This window comes from Mobula birostris, chromosome X (assembly GCF_030028105.1).
Source record: "Mobula birostris isolate sMobBir1 chromosome X, sMobBir1.hap1, whole genome shotgun sequence".
Lineage (NCBI taxonomy): Eukaryota > Metazoa > Chordata > Chondrichthyes > Myliobatiformes > Myliobatidae > Mobula > Mobula birostris.
This window is the reverse complement of record NC_092402.1, coordinates 53,747,636-53,768,126: the sequence shown is the minus strand read 5'-3', so window position 1 is coordinate 53,768,126 and position 20,491 is coordinate 53,747,636. Positions and strand designations below refer to the sequence as shown.

At 49.1% G+C, this 20,491-nt stretch overlaps 1 protein-coding gene across 1 annotated transcript in view; it reads right to left on the bottom strand.

Annotated features, from left to right (window-relative positions):
* The window catches only part of espl1 (extra spindle pole bodies like 1, separase), a 63,605-nt gene extending 46,985 nt beyond the window's left edge, over positions 1–16,620 (bottom strand). The window contains exons 1-10 of the mRNA XM_072248971.1: positions 16,515–16,620; positions 11,957–13,003; positions 11,133–11,231; positions 9,887–10,007; positions 9,036–9,172; positions 8,116–8,309; positions 6,637–6,885; positions 2,640–2,784; positions 1,368–1,518; positions 717–856 (exon numbers count right to left, since the gene is read on the bottom strand). Coding sequence (XP_072105072.1) covers positions 717–856; positions 1,368–1,518; positions 2,640–2,784; positions 6,637–6,885; positions 8,116–8,309; positions 9,036–9,172; positions 9,887–10,007; positions 11,133–11,231; positions 11,957–13,003; positions 16,515–16,580 — 2,349 coding nt within the window. The 5' untranslated portion in view covers positions 16,581–16,620. The remainder of the gene's footprint in view (positions 1–716; positions 857–1,367; positions 1,519–2,639; positions 2,785–6,636; positions 6,886–8,115; positions 8,310–9,035; positions 9,173–9,886; positions 10,008–11,132; positions 11,232–11,956; positions 13,004–16,514) is intronic.
* Positions 16,621–20,491: the final 3,871 nt, after the last annotated feature.

Below are 20,491 nucleotides of genomic sequence, written 5' to 3'. Positions count from 1 at the left end.
GAGACTACAGTTGGTGTAGTGTGACCAGTTCTGGTTGCCCAGCTAGAGGAAAGATGGGAATGAGCTGGAGTGGATGCAGAAAAGATTATGGAGATGTTACCAGGACTGGAGGGCTTGAGTTATGAGAAGAGACTGAACAGGCTGGGACCATTGTACCTGGAAAAAAAGGTGGCGGTGGGGTAACCTGACTGAGGTTTATAAAACCACAAGGGTCCTAGATAAGGGATGGTCACAGTCTTTTTCCCTAGGCCTTGGGAGTCTAAAACTAGAGGGTACAGGTTTTAGGTGAGAGAGGAGAGATGTAAAGGGGACCCGAGGGACAAGTTTTTCACAAGACACCAGAATATACATATGCCGGAATCTGGAGCAACAAACAATCTGCTGGAGGAACTCACCGATCTTTCTGCATCTACTGTGTGCCTGTACATGCGTCCATCTGTGTGGGGTGAGGAGTTATCGATGGTTTGGGTTGAAACTCCTTCCCCTCCCCCACAGATGCTTCTTGACTCACTGAGTTCCTCTAGCAGATTGTCTGCAGTCTCCACAGAGAGACAGTGCTCATCTGGAACGAGCTACCGGAAGATATGTTGGAGGCAGGTACAAATACAATGACTGGTACCTGAACGAGAAGGGAGGAGAGGGAGATGGGCCTAACTCGGGCAGAAGGGACTGGCAGAGATCAGCAAGGATGAGTTGTCGCAAGATTCTTAATTTACCTTGTCCATGAGCCGGTAGAGAGCAGCCATCAGGTGAAGATCGTGGACTGTCTGCTCCAGGCTGCGGAGGGCAGGAGCCGGACACTCTGAGAGGATACTCTTCCAAAGGTACAGGGCCCGGTCCAGGGGTCGGCAGTGCCCTGGCAGTGGGAAGGCAGAGAACAGGATGGGTATATGGTGAGGATTCCATAACAATGCCTCAAGTTAATGCCAATAGAGGGAGAGAACTCGTGGAGGAGTTGACAGAGGTGGTGGGGGGCAGGAAACTGCTTAATTTTGAGGTCTTTGATCTCAAGCTGGTTAGCAGTGTGCTGGGGGAGGGAGGGAGGGAGGGAGGGGGGGGTGAACAAGTGGGGGGGGGCAGTGGGAGAGGGTGAGATTACTGAGCTCCATTGACAGATCTCGGCCCTCAGAAATGTAGGGAGGGGCAGGAATCAAGCAGACTCACAAGTCTTACCCTTCAAGCTGAAGGCAATGGTGGAGGCAATGGTGGGAGGGATCACACACACTCAGGTGTCTCAGCTTACATGTTGAAGTTAGGGAGAGGGAGGAATGGAGGAGGGAATTGCATGCACACACATGTCTCTGCCCACAGGTTGAATGCGATAGGAAGGAGGGAGGAGTTGGGGGTGGGGGATAACACACACTCACGGTTCTCGGCACGCAGGTTGAAGGCAATACTGTCATGTGGGAGGGCTGCCCCCTGCTGTTGCTCCTCGTAATCCACATCATTGGTTTCTCCCTCCTCCAGCCCAGGGGTGTCCACTGCTGCTGCCCGCTTCCTCTGGCACCCTTCCACACTCTGTGGGGTGAGGTGGGGAGGTGGGGGAGAGAGAGGGTGGTGTCAGGTACACTGAGAGAGAGAGAGAGAGAGAGAGAGACACACAGACATGCACAGAGGCAGAAAGACAGACTCCTCAACTCTAAACCAGTCCCATACTGCACTGATAGAGTGAAGAGTCTGAACTCACTTGAAAAACCCTAACACTACCTCAGACCACTCCCCCTCTCTCAACTTGCAAATGTCACAATGATTATTTTGTTGTGCAAGCTGTGTAATCTTTGTTAACTTAAGTTTATGTTAAGTTGTGTGGGTAATGTCCAGTGCAACATTTTGGAGAATCTGTCCTGGGCCCAACACATTGATGCGATAATGAAGAAGGCATGCCGGTGGTTACATTGCATTAGGAACTTCAGATCCGGTTATGTCACCGAAGACCCTAGCAAATTTCTACAGACGTACCGTAGAGAACATTCTAACTGGCTGCATCCCCATCTGATATGGAGACTCCAATGCACAGATTTGCAAGAGACTGCAGAGAACTGTAGACTCAGCCAACTCCATCACAGGCACAACCCTCCCCAACATCGAGGACATCTTCAAAAGGTGATGCCTCATGAAGATGGCATCCATCACTAAGCACCTCTTCTGGTTACTACCATCAAGGTGGTGGTACACACTGACACACATTCAGCAATCCAGGAACAGCTTCCTCCCCTCTTTCATCAGATTTTTGAATAGTCCACTGACACTATCCCACTATTTTGCTCTCTTTTATGCACTAATTTTGTGATTCATAGTTATTTTTATGCCTTGCATGGCACTGCTGCTGTTAAGCAACAAATTTCACATCATATAGTATATCAGTGAAAAATGAAGGGCAATGTGGGAGGGAAGGGTTAAATTGATCTTGGAGTAGGTTAAAGGGTTGGCATAACATTGTAAGCCGAAGGGCCGTACTGTACTGTAATGTTCTATGCTCCATACGGTAATAAATCTAGTTCTGTTGCAAGAAGTTAATTTTCATGTCATTTGTGCTCTGCACGCTGTGACAACGAACAGAGAAGACAAGGCCTCAGTGCTCCCCACCCCATTACCCCACCACCCCCAACAGGACGCGACGTATAAAGGAGTTGTCTCACCTCCCGGATTCTGGCCTCCAGATTGCAGACGTAGAGCCACAGGGAGGCTCGAGCCTGGTCATCCCGCAGTTGCTGCCTGTTGGTGGGGGTCTCCGGCAAGGATTCCAGAATCATCAGTGCCTCCTCCACGCAGTCTGTGGCTGAACTGTAAAGGGGGGGGGGGGGGGAGAACAGAGGTGAGGAAAATATTCTAACCCTTTCTATGCCTCTCATAACTTTAGAAATCTCCATATGGCTATATGACTCAGAGATTCTGCAGATGCTGGAAATTTTGAACATACAAGATGCTGGAGGAACTCAGCAGGCCAGGCAGCATCTATGGAGGGGAACAAACAGTTGATGCTTCAGGCAGAGATTCTCCATCAGAACAGTTGAATGCTCCCCTAATACAATAAGATAGACTCTTGCCCTCAACCCCACATGGTATTCCATCTACCACTTCCTTGACCATTCTCCCAACTATCTCACCTGGCCACAATGCCATCACTTCCTTCATCCAGGTTATTAATGCACAAGGCGAACAGAAGTGGTCCCAAAACTGATCCTGCGGAACACCACTAGTCACTGGCAACCATCCCGAAAAGGCTCTCTTTGTCCCAGCCTGTCAATCATCTGTCCATGCGAGGACCTTGCTTCTAACACCATGGGCTTTTGTCTTGTTTAACTTACCCTGACTCAATTTGCAAATTAAACTTTAAAATTGCAGAACTAGGAAAATCCCCGTGCATCTCCAATTTCTGAATACGCAAAGCCAGACAGCAAAGAGGCCCTTCAGCCCAAATGTCCATGCAGATCAAAATTCCTACATCAGCCTGTCCAATTTGCCCATGTTTGGCTCATATCCCTCTAAACCTTTCCTATGCATGTACCTGTCCAAGTGTCTTCTAAATGCTATTAATGTACTTGCCTCAACCACTTCCTCTGGCAGCTTGTTCAATAGATGGACCACTCTCTGAGTGAAAAAGTTGCTCCTCAGTTTCCTATTCAATCTTACTGTAAGGGTTTCTTCTTTTATGTTACAGCGTAGGCTAATTAAAATGGCTTCTTTGTTATGTTAACTACTGAGAAAGTTCTCTCGCTAGCAGCTTGTTTGGGTTATATTATTGATAAGAGAAGGAACAAACCAATTGGGACAGATGTTATTCTTTCTTGTGTGTCTGTAAGCTATTGTGATGCGCAGGTTTTTGAGCAGAAGGCGCAATGGGGAGGGAGGGAGAGGGGGAGGGAGAGAGAGAGAGGGAGAGAGAGAGAGGGAGAGAGAGAGGGGGGAGAGAGGGGGGGAGGGGGAGGGAGAGAGAGAGAGAGAGAGAGAGAGAGAGAGAGAGAGAGAGAGAGAGAGAAAGAGAGAGAGAGAGAGAGGAGAGAGAGAGAGAGAGGAGAGAGAGAGAAAGAGAAAAAAATGCGCGATGCTGTGAGCTGGCCAACAGGGTGGACCCCAAGCCGGAGTCCAAGGTCCAGGGTCTTCGGCGAGGAGAGGAAACGGAGACAGACTCGTGTGGAGCATCTGGTCGACCACCGTGGTTGGTCCCAGGCGGCAGGTCGAGGTGGTCAGAGGGGATCGAAAGGTGAAAAGAGGATCATTACTAGACCTCCAACTGTTTGTGCACAAAGAAGTTGAACTTTGATAAGTTTGGCACCTTTTACTTTCCTTTTATATTTTATCTTTATTAATTATATAGTTCCAGTAATATCTATAAATTGTAATCATTTAATCATATATGGCGTATTGTCTGTTATTTGGCGGGGTGGGGTATATCACACAGCATCCACACAAACTTAATTACCCAGTTTGCCGGGGCCAAAGGCTGCTTCCCCTAGATGAAAACGAGTTGAGCAAGCCTGAGGCTTACCGGGGGCTACATTATTACCAGCTCAAGCTGTAAGATATCATTAAGGGAATCCTAAACTTGGGATTCCAAAATCCCTTTGCACCTCCAATTTCTGAATACTCTACCCGTGTGGAAAATAGTTTGCAATTTTAATCTTCCTACTAAAGTGCATTACCTTACATTATTTCACCTGCCACTTCTTTTTCCATCCTATCCAAGTCTTTCCGCAGTCTCTCTGCGTCTACGACATTATCTGCCCCTCCAACTACACTCCAAGGAATAAGCTCCCAACCTCCTGCCCAACATCTCTCCATAAATCAGTCCCTCCAGCCCCAGCAATATCCTTGTAAATCTCCTCTGCATTTTTTTCCACCGTATTGACAACTTTCCTACAACAGAGTACCAAAATTATACACAGTACTCCTAGTGCACCCTTGTACAACTGCAACATAATGTCCCAACTCCTTTACCCAGTGCCCTGACTGAAGGCCAAATGTGGTAAACATCTTCCTCACTACCCTGTCTACCCGTAACGATATCCCAGATGGGACCTCACCAACATTCTCTCCCATTCTAGAGAACAGCCTACACCTTTAACCCCAACCCCGTTATTCCCCATTGAACAGCACAACACAGGAGCACAATGTTAAACTAAATTAGTAATCAAATGCCCAACTAAATTAGTTCCTACTACCTACACAATGTCCCCATTCTTCCATTTCCTGCCTAACAGCCCCTTAAATGCCTCAACCACCAGCCTTGGCGGCCACCAATACACTTTATCATCATCATCATCATCATCAGGTGCCATGCCCAGTCTGAGCTTTGACTGCCATGGCCCACACACTCCTGTTTCGGGTCAAGTGGATCAATTCATTGGTATTCATTTCCAGTTCTCTGGCTGCTGTCTCCATCTCCTTGCCCCTCACATCTCCTTTAAACTTCCCCTCTCACTTTAAATGCATTCCCTCTGCTATTAGTCATTTCCAGTCTGGGAGAAAGATACTGTCTGTCTACTCTATCTATACCTTTTATTATTTTATAAACCTCTATCAGGTCTCCCCTCATCCTCTGATGCTCCAGAGAAAAACAATAGACAATAGACAATAGGTGCAGGAGTAGGCCATTTGGCCCTTTGAGCCAGCACCACCATTCACTGTGATCATGGCTGATCATCCACAACCAGTATCCAGTTCCTGCCTTATCCCCATAACCTTTGATTCCGCTATCTTTAAGAGCTCTATCCATCTCTTTCTTGAAAGCATCCAGAGACTTGGCCTCCACAGCCTTCTGGGGCAGAGCATTCCATACATCCACCACTCTCTGGGTGAAAAAGTTTTTCCTCAATTCCGTTCTAAATGGCCTACCCCTTATTCTTAAACTGTGGCCTCTGGTTCTGGACTCACCCATCAGCGGGAACATGCTTCCTGCCTGCAGCGTGTCTAATCCCTTAATAATCTTATATGTTTCAATAAGATCCCCTCTCAGCCTTCTAAATACCAGAGTATACAAGCCCAGTCGCTCCAATCTTTCAACATATGACAGTCCCGCCATCCCGGGAATTAACCTTGTGAACCTACGCTGCACTCCCTCAATAGCAAGAATGCCCTTCCTCAAATTTGGAGACCAAAACTGCACACAATACTCCAAGCGCTGCCTGAACAGAGTTAAATTATTAAGCTACAACACAACTACCTGACTCTTGAACGCAGTACCTCAACTGATAAAGGCAGGCATATTATACACCTTCTTTACTATCCTATCAACCTGTGTAGCCATTTTCAGCGACCCAAGATCCCTCTGCACATTAAAACGCTGTTAAGGGTCTGGCATTAACTGTGCACTAGTGCTTTATATTTGAGGTCCATGCATTCGTGGATACCAACCCCACCCTATCCCAACAGGTTGTCCTACTTTCATGACCCTTCCACATGCTCCCCAAGAGTGCTGGCAACTCCCGACCCTCACCAACATTCCCTCCTGATTTGGAAACAGTCCACACCTTTATCTCAATCCCTGTTAAATAGAGATCCCTGTTCCTGGACACCAACACTACTGCCCTCCTTTCTGCAATAAAGATCAAGCTCCCCCTGTAGTCCTGAATCAAGCCTCACATTCCCCTCCCTACCCCTCCATGTGCTTGCCAACACACTGCCCCATGGCCTCACCATTGGGTGTGCTGCCGGAAGTCACGGTAACACAGGACCTGTGCCAGCTCCACCAGATGCAGGGCACGCTCCAGCTCCAGCTGGGCACCCGGCTCTTGGTCTGCCAGCTGCAGCAGGTCACAGATCACATTGAACCTTTCCTGGGCTGTGTCCACCCGCAGCCGCTTGTAGGCCTGCAGCTCCTCAGAGAGCAGCCCAGCCAAGATACAGGGATCCAGGTCCCAGGGCTCTAGCGCATCCATCAACGTCCTGTGGACAGAGAGAGGCATTAGAATAGAAGGGTCAGTGAAATGGACTCAACACAAAGAAACTCAAACTTCAAACAATGGCGACTGAACCTGAAGGAGGGTGAATTTTCTGTGCTTGTCCGGCCACTGAGAGGCATGGACGAGGAAATGCATTTCAAGTATTTTCGGATGTCGGCAGGTAGATTTGACGATTTGGTTCATCGTCTCCAACCATTTATTTCGCATCAGTGTACGCACAATATACTCAGAGACTGGCAATCACCATTGGAGTTTTAGCTTCAGGTGGAAGTCAACAGGCTGTAGCAGCTAGCTACAAACTGGTGTCAAGCACAGAGTCCTCCATAATTTTGGAGGTCTGTAAAGCTTTATGGAAAGCATTGCAGCCAGAGTTCCTTCCCTGCCCTTCAGTCGCCCAATGGGAAGCTATTGCAGCATAGGAGGAAATGTGATGCTACCAAGCGGACCAATCACAGTTGTTGTGGTCTGCGACGCTTAGTTACATTTTGGGAGAGGTGTGCGTTAGGCTACAGCGTAAGGTTGGCGTAGAGTACAGCATAGGGCACGCTGCTACGCCATACATTTGACGCACAAGCATAAATCAGCCTTAACACCACGCACACACACACACAGACAGAGGGGTCAGCGTAACACAACACACATATAGGGGTCAGTGTAATGTCACACGCACACACACAGGTCAGTATAACACCACACACACAGTGCAAGTGCAGTGCATGTACATGCATTAGATTGTGATGCCAGAGGTTGGCCTTATCGCACAAGAGTCTGATAACAGTGGGGTAGAATCTGTCCCTGAGCCTGGTGGTACGTGCTTTCAGGCTTTTGTATCTCCTGCCCGATGGGAGAGCAGAGAAGAGAGAATGTCCGGGGTGAATGGGGTCTTTGATTATTCTGGCTGCTTCACTGAGGCAGTGAGAAGTGTAGACAGAGTCCATGGGGGGGTGGGGGCGAAGGCTGGTTTTCGTGATGTGCTGAGCTGTCCGCAACACTCTGCATGTTTTTGTGATCACGGGCAGAGCAGTTGCCGTACCAAGCCATGAAGCATTCAGGCAGAATGCTTTCTATGGTGCATAGATAAATATTGCTAAGGGTTGACGGAGACATGCTTTAGCCCATTCCTTGAAACTATGCACCTGCAGAAGGCGAGGGGGGGGGGGGTCAGGGGGAGAAGAGGTGAAGGGAAAATGAAGGAGGAGGGAAAGGGTCCTACCTGAGCTGGAGCTCCTCGTCCCCATCTTTCACTGCCTCAGCCTTCAGGCTGACCCACAGAGCAACGGGCTCGGACAGGGACCCTGGACCCGGACAAGCTGTTGAGCCCAGCCACACGGTGACCAGGTCCAGGGCCAGCTGCAGCCTCCCCGCCTTCCGACAGCAGTCCACCAGCAGCCGGTAGAACTTAGGAACCTGTGGGGGAGTGACAAGATAGGAGAGAGGCAGGTGGTGAGGGCTAGTCTGATGGGGCAGCGAGAGACAAAGTTGCATGGTCTGATCGGGAAAGGGATGGGAGCAGTGGTCCAATCAGGGAAGAGTGGAGTGGTGGGGAGCCCGACTTAGGCAGATGGGGAGAGGAGTCAGGATAGTCCAACGGAAGGGAGAGATAGAGTGGGGAGGGGGGTCGGTAGTCTGACATTTTCCATATAGTCAGCATAATACTTTATCTTTTTAACAGAATAACCATCGGTCTTCCCAGCACTTAAATGTCTGATTCCTGCTTTAATTGCTGCAATGTCCACTTTTCTTGTGCTGCCCATCCCCACTCAACATTTATCAGCACCACAGGCTTATATGGTTTCTCATACTTTGCAATAAATTCTTCAAGTTGTCTCCAAAGCATCTATCCTTTCTACATTGTCCTTGACAGTGCTTAAGGACAGAGAGAAAGTTTCATGTTGTGTTTTGTCCAGTCATAAGTCTCTTAACTGGGTGCGGGCATGGTGCTTTGCTTCCTTGATCCGCTTTTTAGCTTAATGATTCAGTGGAGGGCGGCAGAGGGGTTGTGGGTTACTGTGTAATCCAATGGTGAAGTGAGTGGGGGGGGGGAGTGGGAGAGGATAGATTGTGGGGAAGGTGGAAGAGGAGGAGTGCAGCGGAAGACAGAGTGGACAGCCACCCCACCTCCTTGGGACTTACCCGATCCTGGGGGAGATATAAGTACCAGAACCAGCCAGGTAGAGGTCCCTCCATTCCCAGGGCACGGGCCACCTCTAGCGCCTGTGGGAACAGTCTGTGGCTGTAGAACCCGTAGATCAGGTTGTAGACCCGCAGGGCTGTGGGGAACAGAGTGCAGGTCAGCCATTAGAGGTGAGAGATTCATACAAGACGTAAACACTGTTGCCATATATCGGACTGAGGGCAGAAAACGCATAGGAAATGTCTATGCCAGACATCATGTCAGGGACAAGGAACTCAGAGAAGTCTCCTGTGCCAGATATTCTGCAGGGGACAGGGAACGTGCAGGAAGTGCCTGTGCCAGCTATCAAGCCGAGGGCAAGGAGCACGCAGCAAGTGCCTGTGACACACATCATGTCGGGGACAGGAGGCACGAAGGGGGTATCTGTGACAGATATTACGCTGAGGGCAGAATGCACACAGGAGGCATCTGTGCCTCCACCCACCCATCTTTCTCATTACCTGGTCTTACCTATCACCTGCCAGCTTGTACTCCTTCCCCTACCTTCTTATTCTGACTTCTGTTCCCTTCCTTTCCCATCCTAATGAAAGCTCTCAGCCTGTAAACTCAACTGTTTATTCAATTCCATAGATGCTGTCTGACCTGTTGAGTTCCTCCAGTATTTTGTGTGTGTTGCTCAAGATTTCCAGCACCTGCAGAATTTCGTGTGTTTCGGTCACTCTGTTTACAAAGGACTTAGATGGATAGGTGGATAGCAAATCCAACCCTACATCTCCCTGCAGTTCCCAACTCCACAGCCTAAGCTCCATCCACAGGGTGACAGACAGCCCCATTTGCCTTTCCCACTTACCTGTAGCACCCGCGTACTCAGACAGACCCTCCTGGGTCAGCGTCATCTCCACCTCCACCATCGGCTTCACCATATCGTGACAGGAATCCGCCAAGCATTGGGCCTCTAAGGGATCTTTCTCCTGAGAGAGAGGAATATGGGAGAACCAGTCCTCGCACTAAATACTTTACAATCAGTTACTTCACTATTTTATTTTAGATTATAGCAGTGGAGTCTACACTGCAAACACACACTTAGCCTGCTTGAGGATTCTTTGTGATACAGTGGGCTCTAACTCATCAGGATTAAATTTAAAATTAAATAATATTTTCCAAGTAATTCAGAGTCAGAGAACTACAGCACAGAAACAGGCATCTAGTCCTTGCTGAACTGTAATTCTGCCTCGTCTGCACCTGGACCATAGCCCGCCATACCCCTCCTGTCCATGTACCTATCCAAAATTCTCTTGAATGTTGAAATCAAAACCGCATCGACCACTTCTGCTGACAGCTCGTTCCACACTCACACCACCCTCTGAGTGAAGATGTTCTCACTCAGGTTCTCCTTAAATATTTCACCTTTCACCCTAAATCTATGACCTACCAAGAATCCGGGGATCTTTAGAGATCTGTATCAAACTGCACTACGTGGGACTCTGTCAAAGAGCTTTACTGAAGTCCATATAGACAACACACACACACTGCCCGTTTCAAGATAAAACTGCAGATGGCTTGAGAACTAAAATGTTGGGTGGAGAGATTCAATTGCAATGGTCTGGGAGTGTCTAATGTCTCTGGGCCAGTACTCGATGAAGACAAGATGGAAGGGATCTCATTGAAACCTCCCAGATATTTAAAGCCTGGACAGAGCGGATGTGGAGAGGGCATCTTCATCAATAGGAAACTCCAGGATTCAAGCGAACAGCCTCAGAATGAAGGGACGTCCCTTTGGATCTGGAACAATGAAGAATTTCTTCAGCCAGAGGTGGTAAATCTGTCAAATTAGTTGTCACTGAGGGTGGTGGAGGCCAAATCATTGAGATTGACAGGTTCATGATTGGTAAGGGAAACTGACTGTTACAGGAAGGCAGCGGGAGAATGGGGATAAAATAAAATAGCCGTGATTGAATGACCTAATTTCTGCTCCTATATCTACTGGTTTAGGGAACAGTGAGAGACTGCAGGTATGTGGGGAGTGGACAGAGCGGAGAGAGGTGAATTGCTGGGGGCAGGGAGCGGTGAGCAGATGGGGGATGTGTCATCATTACCTGAGACTCCATTAGGTAATCATACACACTGCTGGTGAAGCCTTCCAAACTCTGATAGCACTGTTTCCACAGGGGAATCTGTTCCTGAGCCCCATCCACCTGCGAAACACAGTGGGAGACACCGTTAATGAGTGCTGGTGGAGAGAAGCAAGGTGCACCACTGACAATCAGCCCAACCCCTCCCAGGCCAAGCTGAGCACAGCTGCCCAAAGGACAGTGAAACAGCTTGGTCAGGCAGTGCCAGCCAGCTGAAAGGAGATTCAACTAGGCAGACGTCAGAAACCACTCACACCAAGCAGCACCCCCCCCCCCCCCACCACCACCAAAGCAGGAACAGAGCCCCTGCTCAACCCCCTTCACCAAGACAGTGCATTGCTCTCCTCCCGCCACCCAGGAACTTTCCTCATCCATCCTCTCACATCTTTTTTTCTTCCACTGACTCCTTCAACCCCTTTCCCCTCCAATTGTGCCCATCTTCTCCATTCTCTCTCAACTACCTCAGCCCTCACTCCCACCTCCCTTCTCACAAGAGGTAGGCAGAGCCTCAGAAAGGTTGCCATCCCTGGCAAATCCTGGGCCAAGAGGATCCACCCACACTCGATTCCTCCCTCCCTTCTCCACTCTCTCCAGCTTCCCTCTTCACCCCCTCTCTCCTGTCCCCCTTTGTGCCCCACACCCTCCACCCCATAACCTCCCTCTCTCCCCTCCGACTCTGTGCTCTCACTCACTCTCCCTCTCCACATCCTACCTCCATGCCACCTCCCTGTGCACTTCCTCCCCTCCCTGCCCACCCCCCTTCCTCGCTCCTCTCTCCCATCTCTCACCTCCTGTGTCAGCAGAGGGAGGTAGAGCCGGAGGAAGGCAGCCAGCCTCAACAGTTCCTGGGCCGAGAAAGGCTCCTTCCGCCCCCTCCTTGCCTCTAGCCCAGCTGCCATGGTCAGTTGCCGGCAGCCCAAGGCCAGGGCCCGCATCTCATCCCAGCCTGGAGCCGCTCCCACCGAGCGCAGCAGCTGCTTGGCCTGGTCTAGGGTCTCGGTCCACCCCAGCCCCGGGAGCCTCATCCGGGCTGCTAGCTGGCAAAGACCCAGGCAGGCCCCAAAGTGGGGCAGGGCGCTGGAGGGGAGGAGCTCCTGGGCCCGGGAAAGGGTGTCCAGGGCCAGCGAGCGATGACCAGCCCGGCACAGGACCGAGCAGCAGTGGGCGGTCAACTGGCAGAGCAGGAAGGGGCTGCGACCAGTGGAGTCCAGTGCGGGCAGCAGCCTCTCCTCGAAAACCCGGGCCAGGTGCCCAGCCTGCCCCTTGCTTGGCCAGCCACCACCCTTCTCGTACAGGCTGCAGGCCAGTGAGAACTTCCCAAGTAGTGGGCTGGGCCACGATGGGCCACCCTCTAGGAGGGCCAGGAACCGGAGGGAGCTCAGTCGCAGTGTCAGGGCCCGCTGGTAGGGTCTGCCTCCACCTTCCTCTTTTGCCTCCTCCTCAGACTCTGCCCTCTTCCACAGCACACTGAAGCTGTTCTTGGCCACCGCCTCGTAATCCCGGGTGGAGCCACCACTCCCACCGCGGCAGGAGGCCAGGTCCTTGTACAGGTGATCGCACAGGGGCATGCAGCAGTCAGCAGAGGCGCCAGCAGCCGCCGCTGCTCTCAGCAGATGGAAGAGCAGCCGCTCGGCATAGAGCAGTTGGGCTGGTGGACTGCCTGAGGCCTGGTAGCCCTGGTAGGCCAGCTCCCCCAGTCGGCTCAGGCTATCGGGATGCCTAGGGTCAGAAGCGCCCTCGCCCAGCCGCTGGATACAGGCCCGCAGCACTCGGTCACAGGTAGCCCGGTTCTCAGCACTCTCTCTCGACTGTTCCAACAGGCTGCGCAACGACTCCTGCAGGGGGGAATTGGAATTGGTTTATTACTGTCACACATACCGAGGTACAGCAAGAAGGTCCTTTTGCATACTGTTCACACAGATCAAATCATTACACAATGCATTGGAGTAGAGCAAGATAAAACAATAACAGAATAGTAAGATGTACCTGGTAGGGCTGTGAAAACCTGTGCCAACCAACTAGCTGGAGTGTTCAAGAACACCTTCAATCTCTCAGTTCTGCATTCAGAGGTTCCCTCCCATTTCAAAAGGATGACAATCATACCAGTGCCCAAGAAGAACAGGGCAAGCTGCCTCAATGACTGTCACCCAGTGGCACTCACATTTACTGTGATGAAGTGCTTTGAGAGGGTGGTCATGGCTAGAATCAACTCCTGCCTAAGCAGAGACCTGGACCCTCTGCATTTAGGTCTACAGCGGATTCAATCCCACTGGCTCTCCACTCAGCCTTGGGTCACCTGGACAATAGTAATCCCTACGTCAGGCCGCTGTTTATTGACTGCAGCTCAGTGTTCAACACCATCATCCCATCAGAATTAATGAATAAGCTCCAAAACCTGGGCCTTTGTACCTCCCTCTGCAACTGGATCCTTGACTCTCAAACATCTATAAATTTGCCAATGATACAACTGTAGTTGGCAGAATTTCAGATGGTGATGAGGAGGCATACAGGAGTGAGATAGATCAGCCAATTGAGTGGTGTCACAACAACAACCTTGCAAACAACATCAGTAACACCAAGGAATTGATTGTGGACTTCAGAAAGGGGAAATCGAGGGAACACACACCAGTCCTCATCGAGTGGTCAGCAGTGGAAAGGGTGAGCAGTTTCAAGTTCCTGGGTGTCAACATCTCTGAAGATCTATTCTGGGCCCAACATTTTGATGCAATTATGAAGAAGGCACACCAGCATTAGGAGTTTAAGGAGATTTGGTATGTCACCAAATATTCCAGCAAATTTCTGCAGATGTACATTGGAGAGCACTCTAACTATTTGCATCACTATCTGGTACAGAGAAACCACTGTACAGAATTGGAAAAAGTTCCAGAGGGTTGTAAACTCAGCCAGCTCCATCATGGGCACTAAGCCCCCCTCCCACCCAGAACTGACTTAATCTTGAAAGGCCGATGGACACGTGGCCAAGTGGTTAAGGCGTTCGTCTAGTTACCTCAAGGTTGCTAGTTTGAGCCTCAGCTGTGGCAACGTGTTTGTGCCCTTGAGCAAGGCACTTAATCGCACATTGCTCTAGTGTCTGTGCGAGGAGTGGCGCCCCACACGGACTTCCAATCTGCGCCTTGTAAGGCATGAAAATGCCCGGCGCAGGCCTCTCATGGTCTGAGTCGACGTTCCCTCCCCTCCCTGAAAGGCCGATGCTTCAAAAAGGTGGCACCCATCATTAAGGACCCCCATTATCCAGGGCATGCTCTTTTCTCATTGCTACCGGAGAAGAGGTACAGGAGCCTGAAGACTATGTTTTAGGACAGCTTTTCCCCTACGCCATCAGATTTCTGAACGGACAATGAACCCATGAACACTACCTCACTATTTTTGCACTACTTATTTAATTTTTATATATTTCTTAATGTAATTTATAGTATATTCTATGTAGTACACTGTACTGATGCCCCAAAACAAATTTCATGACATGTGTCAGTGATAATAAACCCGATTCCAATTTTAACAGAACGTAGGATAAAGTGTAACAGCTACAGAGAAAGTGCAGTACAGGTGCAAGGGACACGGTGAGACAGATTGTGAGGTCAAGTCAAGTCTAGGAGGCCATTTAATGGTGTGATAACAACAGGGCAAAAGTTGTCTTTGAATCTGGTGGTATGTGCTTTCAGACTTTTGTACCTTCTGCCCAGTGGAAGAGGAGAGAAGAGAGAATGTCCGGTGTGGGTGGGATCTTTGATGATATTGCCTGCCTTACTGAGGCAGCGAGAAGTGTAGACAGAGTGGCTGGTTTCTGTGAGGTACTGAAGGTGGGGAGAAGGTATCAGGGTCAAGTCTGTCATCACACACACAAGTGGACACTACATATTAATTGCAGGACCCTTAACTGTGTTGATGTGTGAGGGATCCTGGTATCCAAGTCCACAGTTTTCTGCAAGTGGCCATATAGTTTGAGAGGGTGGTAAGAAGGCATACGACACACTTGCCTAGGAACTGAGTTCGATGTGTCAGGAAGTTATAAAATTCTGTTCAGGCTGCATCTGGAGCCTGAACAGAATATCTTATTGAATATTGGAGCAGGCTCGACAGGCCAACTCCTGCTCCTGTTTCTTATGTTCTAAGATACTGGGCACTTGGAAATGTTAGCAAGGATGTGGTAAAGGAGTTTATTCTGGACAAGTGAGAGGTTGCATTTTGGGATGTCAAATGCAAGATAGGGAAGTATACATTAAATGACATCATTGATATGCAGAGAGATCTTGGGGTCCAAGCCCATAACTCACTGAAAGTGGCCACACAAGCAAATGTCATGGTAAGGAAGGCATATGACATGCTTTGCTTTTTATTAGTCCAGACATTGAGTTCAAGAATCAGAAATTCCATTACAGCTTTTAAAAAAAAAACTCTGGTTCGGCCCCCGTGTTCAATTTTGGATGCCCCATTGCAGGAAAGATATAGAGACTTTGGAGCGGGTGCAGGATGCTTCTGCTGATCAGCATCAATCCAGAAGGATGCTACCTGAATATAAGGTCATGAGCTATAAGGAGAGGATATATTGAGTGGTGGGTGGCCTTTGACAGAGTCTGACAGACCGACACACAAATGTACAGTGAACGGAGGAATGTGGACAGTCAGGCAAAAGTACTAGTTTAGTAGACAGTAGTGTCCATCACACTCCTAACCCACAGATGGTGGAAAGACCTCTGGGGTGTCAGGAAGTGAGTCATCAGCAGGGGATCCCCACCCTCTGACCTGCTCCAGTTACCCACTATGTTGCTCTACCAAGTTTGTGTTTTTAATTTCTATGTTTTTTCTTGTCTCCATATGCTTTTCACAGACATCTGCCAAATTTCAACTAACATAGTTCTCCCATAATCTGCCATGCACCCCTACCTTCATTCCCCCAACTTCACTGGGCAGAGAAAGGGTTACAGCCAGGGGTCAAAGCTCACAGGAAGGGGAGAGGAGCCAAGGTCACAGCTCAAGGAGAGGGACAGCGAGGGTAATATGAACTGGCTGGGCTCCGTGAGGATTGAGGCAAGAGTCAGGGTTTCAGTGTAGGGGTCAGGGCTCAGTGAGAGCCAACACAGGGGTCAAGGTTTAGGAAGGGAAAGGCAAACTGGAGTTTAATGAAGGGGAATAGGGATCAGACATATGGTCTTAACAGTGAGGCCTCGGTCAAGGTAGTGTTAGGGTTCAGTGAGGATGAACACAGCGATCAGAAGTTAAGAGTCACAGTCGTGGTCGGGATCAGTGTTCTGAGAAGGACAGAGTACGAGGTTGAATACGGAAGGATTCAGCCAATGTAGGGATGGCGGCGGCACCAAGGCTCACCTGCAGCTCGGCCCGTAGCCGGTCACAGTCCCGCGGGCTGCCAGTACGGCACCGCAGCTCCGCCATGCTCACCATCTCCCTGTTAAGGTCCACAACCGCCCGCCGTTCGTCGTTTGTCGTTCAAAACCACCCGCGCTCGCTTCAGCCAATTACAGAACGTGCCCACCCGCCCACGTGATGCAGCACGGGCCAAGCTTCCGCCAATCATAGTCGCCATAGCCTACGTGACACCACCTTCTCTGAGCACCCGCCAATCGCAGCACGGTCGTGGGGGATGTGCTGTAACCGCCTTCCGTCGACTGTCCCCGCGCCCCGATACGTCAGGCAGCCTGCGCAGGAAATAGCCAATGAGAGCCAAGTTCCTCAACACCTTCCCAAAGATACCACCAATCGCAACCAGCAGTCTGTCCTTGGCCAATCACAGATTGTGGAAGCAAAACTGCGTCCTCCCTGCAGCAAGATGCCCGCTCCTAACGGAGAGCCAATGGTCTGACCTACCATGTTTTCCCGTCTGCCAAACCCCTCCCAGCGACATACAAAACGCCTTTCCCGAGCATGATTTCGATGAGGGCTGCTCACTCGCACACTGTAACAAGCGATATTCCCTATTGCTTGATAAATTCCCCCCAGACCCATTGCCGAGCCAGGGTGGTGTCTTGGTTTCATTTTCTAACCAATGCCTTGGGGGCAATGTGTATAAGGACAGGCGTTAGCAGCTGCCTGTTCACAGTGCTACAGTCCATCGAGCCATCCCACAAGTTCCAGCTGAACTCCGCATCCTGAGAGTGAGGAAGATAAGGAGTACATTCTGCTTTCTCCTCTTTATTTCCCCCTCTCGTCTGCCTTTCCAAACTGCCCATCTCTCCCACTGATGCATCCCCACACTCCCACCACCCTTCTTCGAACATAAAACTCAGACAGTACAGCACAGGAACAAGCCCTTTGGCCCACAATGTTTGCTGAACTAATTAAACTGGTAATCACATTTAGCCCAATCAAACTGATCCCATCTGCTCTCTGTCTCCTTGTACCTCTCAGTGCAACAACTGGAACTGCACTCAATCCTCTACTTACATTAGATTATGAGGACACTCAGTCCTCGTTTACTGTCATTTAGAAATGCATGCATTAAGAAGTGATAGAATGTTCCTCCAGTACGATATCACAGGACAGACCAAGACTAAAACTGACAAAAACCACATAATTATAACATATAGTTACAACAGTGCAAAGCAATATCGTAATTTGATAAAGAGCAGACCATGGGCACACTAAAAAAAGGTCTCAAAGTCCCAATAGCCCCATCATCTCAGGCAGGCAGTAGAAGAAGAGAAACTCTCCCTGCCATGAACTTCCAGTGCCGCAAACTTGCCAATGCAGCAACCTGTAAGCACCCGACCACAGCCGACTCTGAGTCCATCTGAAAACTTCAAGCCTCCGACACCGAGCACCATCTCTGCCGAGCGCTTTGACCCCACCCCGGTCACCGAGCAACAAGCAAAACCGAGGACTTGGGGCCTTCCCCTCCAGAGATTCTGGATCGCACAGTAGCAGCGGCAGCGAAACAGGCATTTCAGAAGTTTCACCAGATGCTCCTCCCTGCTTCTCACGTCTGCCTCCATCAAATCAGGATTGTGCACGGCATCCTACTTGACAAATAACAGATATTCATCACCAGAGTGGCCGCGCGCACTGCGTCGTGCCGCCATCTTCCCCTCTACACTTGTGGACTAACCAGGGTGTTGTGAAGCTGTGAAATCACCTCCTGACTCAAACTCAGTGTCCCTCCAATAAAGGCAAATACACTTTCTCCCCAATCATCAAGCCTGAGATAAAAAGCTTGAAAGCATGTTCAAGGAGAGCTTCTGTCCCACTGATACCAGTATCTTGAATGAACCTCTTGTACAATAAGATGGACTCTTGACTTCACAATCTACCTTATTATGACCTTACACCTTATTGTCTACCTACACTGTACTTTCTCTGTAACTGTGACACTTTATTCTGCAGTCTGTTATTGTTTTACCTTGTTCTACCTGAATGCACTGTGTAATGATCTGATCTGTATGAACAGTATGCAAGACAAGTTTTTCACTGTATCTCAGTACATGTGACAATAATAAACTAGTGTCAATACAATGCAATCACAAAAGTGCTCTACTTCATTAGGAGTTTGAGGAATTTTGGTACATCACCAAAGACTAGCAAATGTCTGTAAATGGTCAGTGGAGACCATTCTGACTGGGTGCATCTCCACCTGGTGTGGAGACTCCAATGCCGAGGATCACAAGACACTGCAGATGGTTGTAAACTCAGCCACATCCATCACAGGCACAAACCTCCCCAACATCGAGAACATCAGCAAGAGGCAGGACCTCAAGAAGGTGGCATCCATCAAGAATCCTCAACACCCAGGACATGCCCTCTTCTCATTACTGCCATCAGGGAGGAGGTACAGGAGTGTGAAGACCCACACTCAATGATTCAGGAATGACTTCTTCTCCTCTGTAGTGGCAGTTAATGCCACTCAATTAGCCACCCCCACATAGGAGTAGTTTACATACAGTACAAGCAGGTTTATCTATAAACTTCAGTTCAGTATCCTGCCTGCCTGGTGTGCTCCGCACTATCCCTCAGCAACGAACACAACAATAAACGAACAGGAAAATGGAGCAAATACCTGCAGTACCTACATCTACTTATAAACCCAATATTACCTTATAAAAGTTCAGTTCCAGGAAACAGAAGCCAGTTGGAAGTGTAAATGACTTCATCATAGTATTGCATGCCCTGTCAGACAACTGTGAATTGAATTGAATTGACTTTATTACTTACATCCTTCATATACATGAGAAGTAAAAATCTTTATGTCACGTCTCTGTCTAAATGTGCAATATGCAATTATAGTAATTTATAATAAATATTATGTACAACAGGACAGTCAATATAGTATAGAAATACTGTACAATTGTATCAGCGTGAGTTAATCAGTCTGAGGGCCTGGTGGAAGAAGCTGTCCCGGAGCCTGTTGGTCCTGGCTCTTATGCTGCGGTACCGTTTCCCAGATGGCAGCAGCTAGAAAAGTTTGTGGTTGGGGTGACTCAGGTCCCCAATGGTCCTTTGGGCCCTTTTTACACCCTGAGAGTGGAAATCTGTGAGATGAGCTCACTGGAGACAGGGTTGCTGTTGAGAGTCCAGATGCAGGCAAACCTCACACTAGAGGAAGCTATTACTATGGTCAGGCAGAGTGAGAATGTTCGCTAGCAACAGGCAGAACTCAGGCACGATAACGATGCTGAGGTTAAGCTTGAAGCTGTACAAAAAGAAGGGTACAAACAAGGTACAGTCGAAAGGTGACAGCAGAGCTCAGCTCAAACAAAACAGCAAGCGAAACAAAGAGCAGGTAAAATGTCCAACTGCAGGAGATGTGGCAAGTCTCCATTCCATGTCAAAGATCTCCGTCCAACAAAAGAAGTAAAATGCCACTAATGAAATAGAGTTGGTCATTATAAAACTATAAGATATAGGAGCAGAATTAGGTCATTTGGCCCATCGAGTCTGTTCTACCATTTCATCATGGCTGATCCAATTTTCCTCTCAGCCCCAATCTCCTGCTTTCTCCAGAAATCCCTTCATGTCCTGACCAATCAAGAATCTATCAACCTCTGCCTTAAATATACATAAGGACTTGGTCTCCACAGCTGCCTGTGACAAAGAACTCCACAGATTCACCATTCTCTGGCTAAAAAAAAATTCTCCTGATCTCCATTCTAAAAGGACACCCACCTATTCCAAAGCCGTGTCCTCTAGTCTTAGACTCTCCCACCATAGGAAACATCCTCTTCAAGTCCACTCTATCCAGGCCTTTCACCATTCAATAGGTTTCATTTAGGTCACCCTCATTCTTCTGGATTCAAGTGAAGGCCCAGAGCCATCAAACGCTCTTGATATGACAAGCCATTTAATCCTGGAATTAT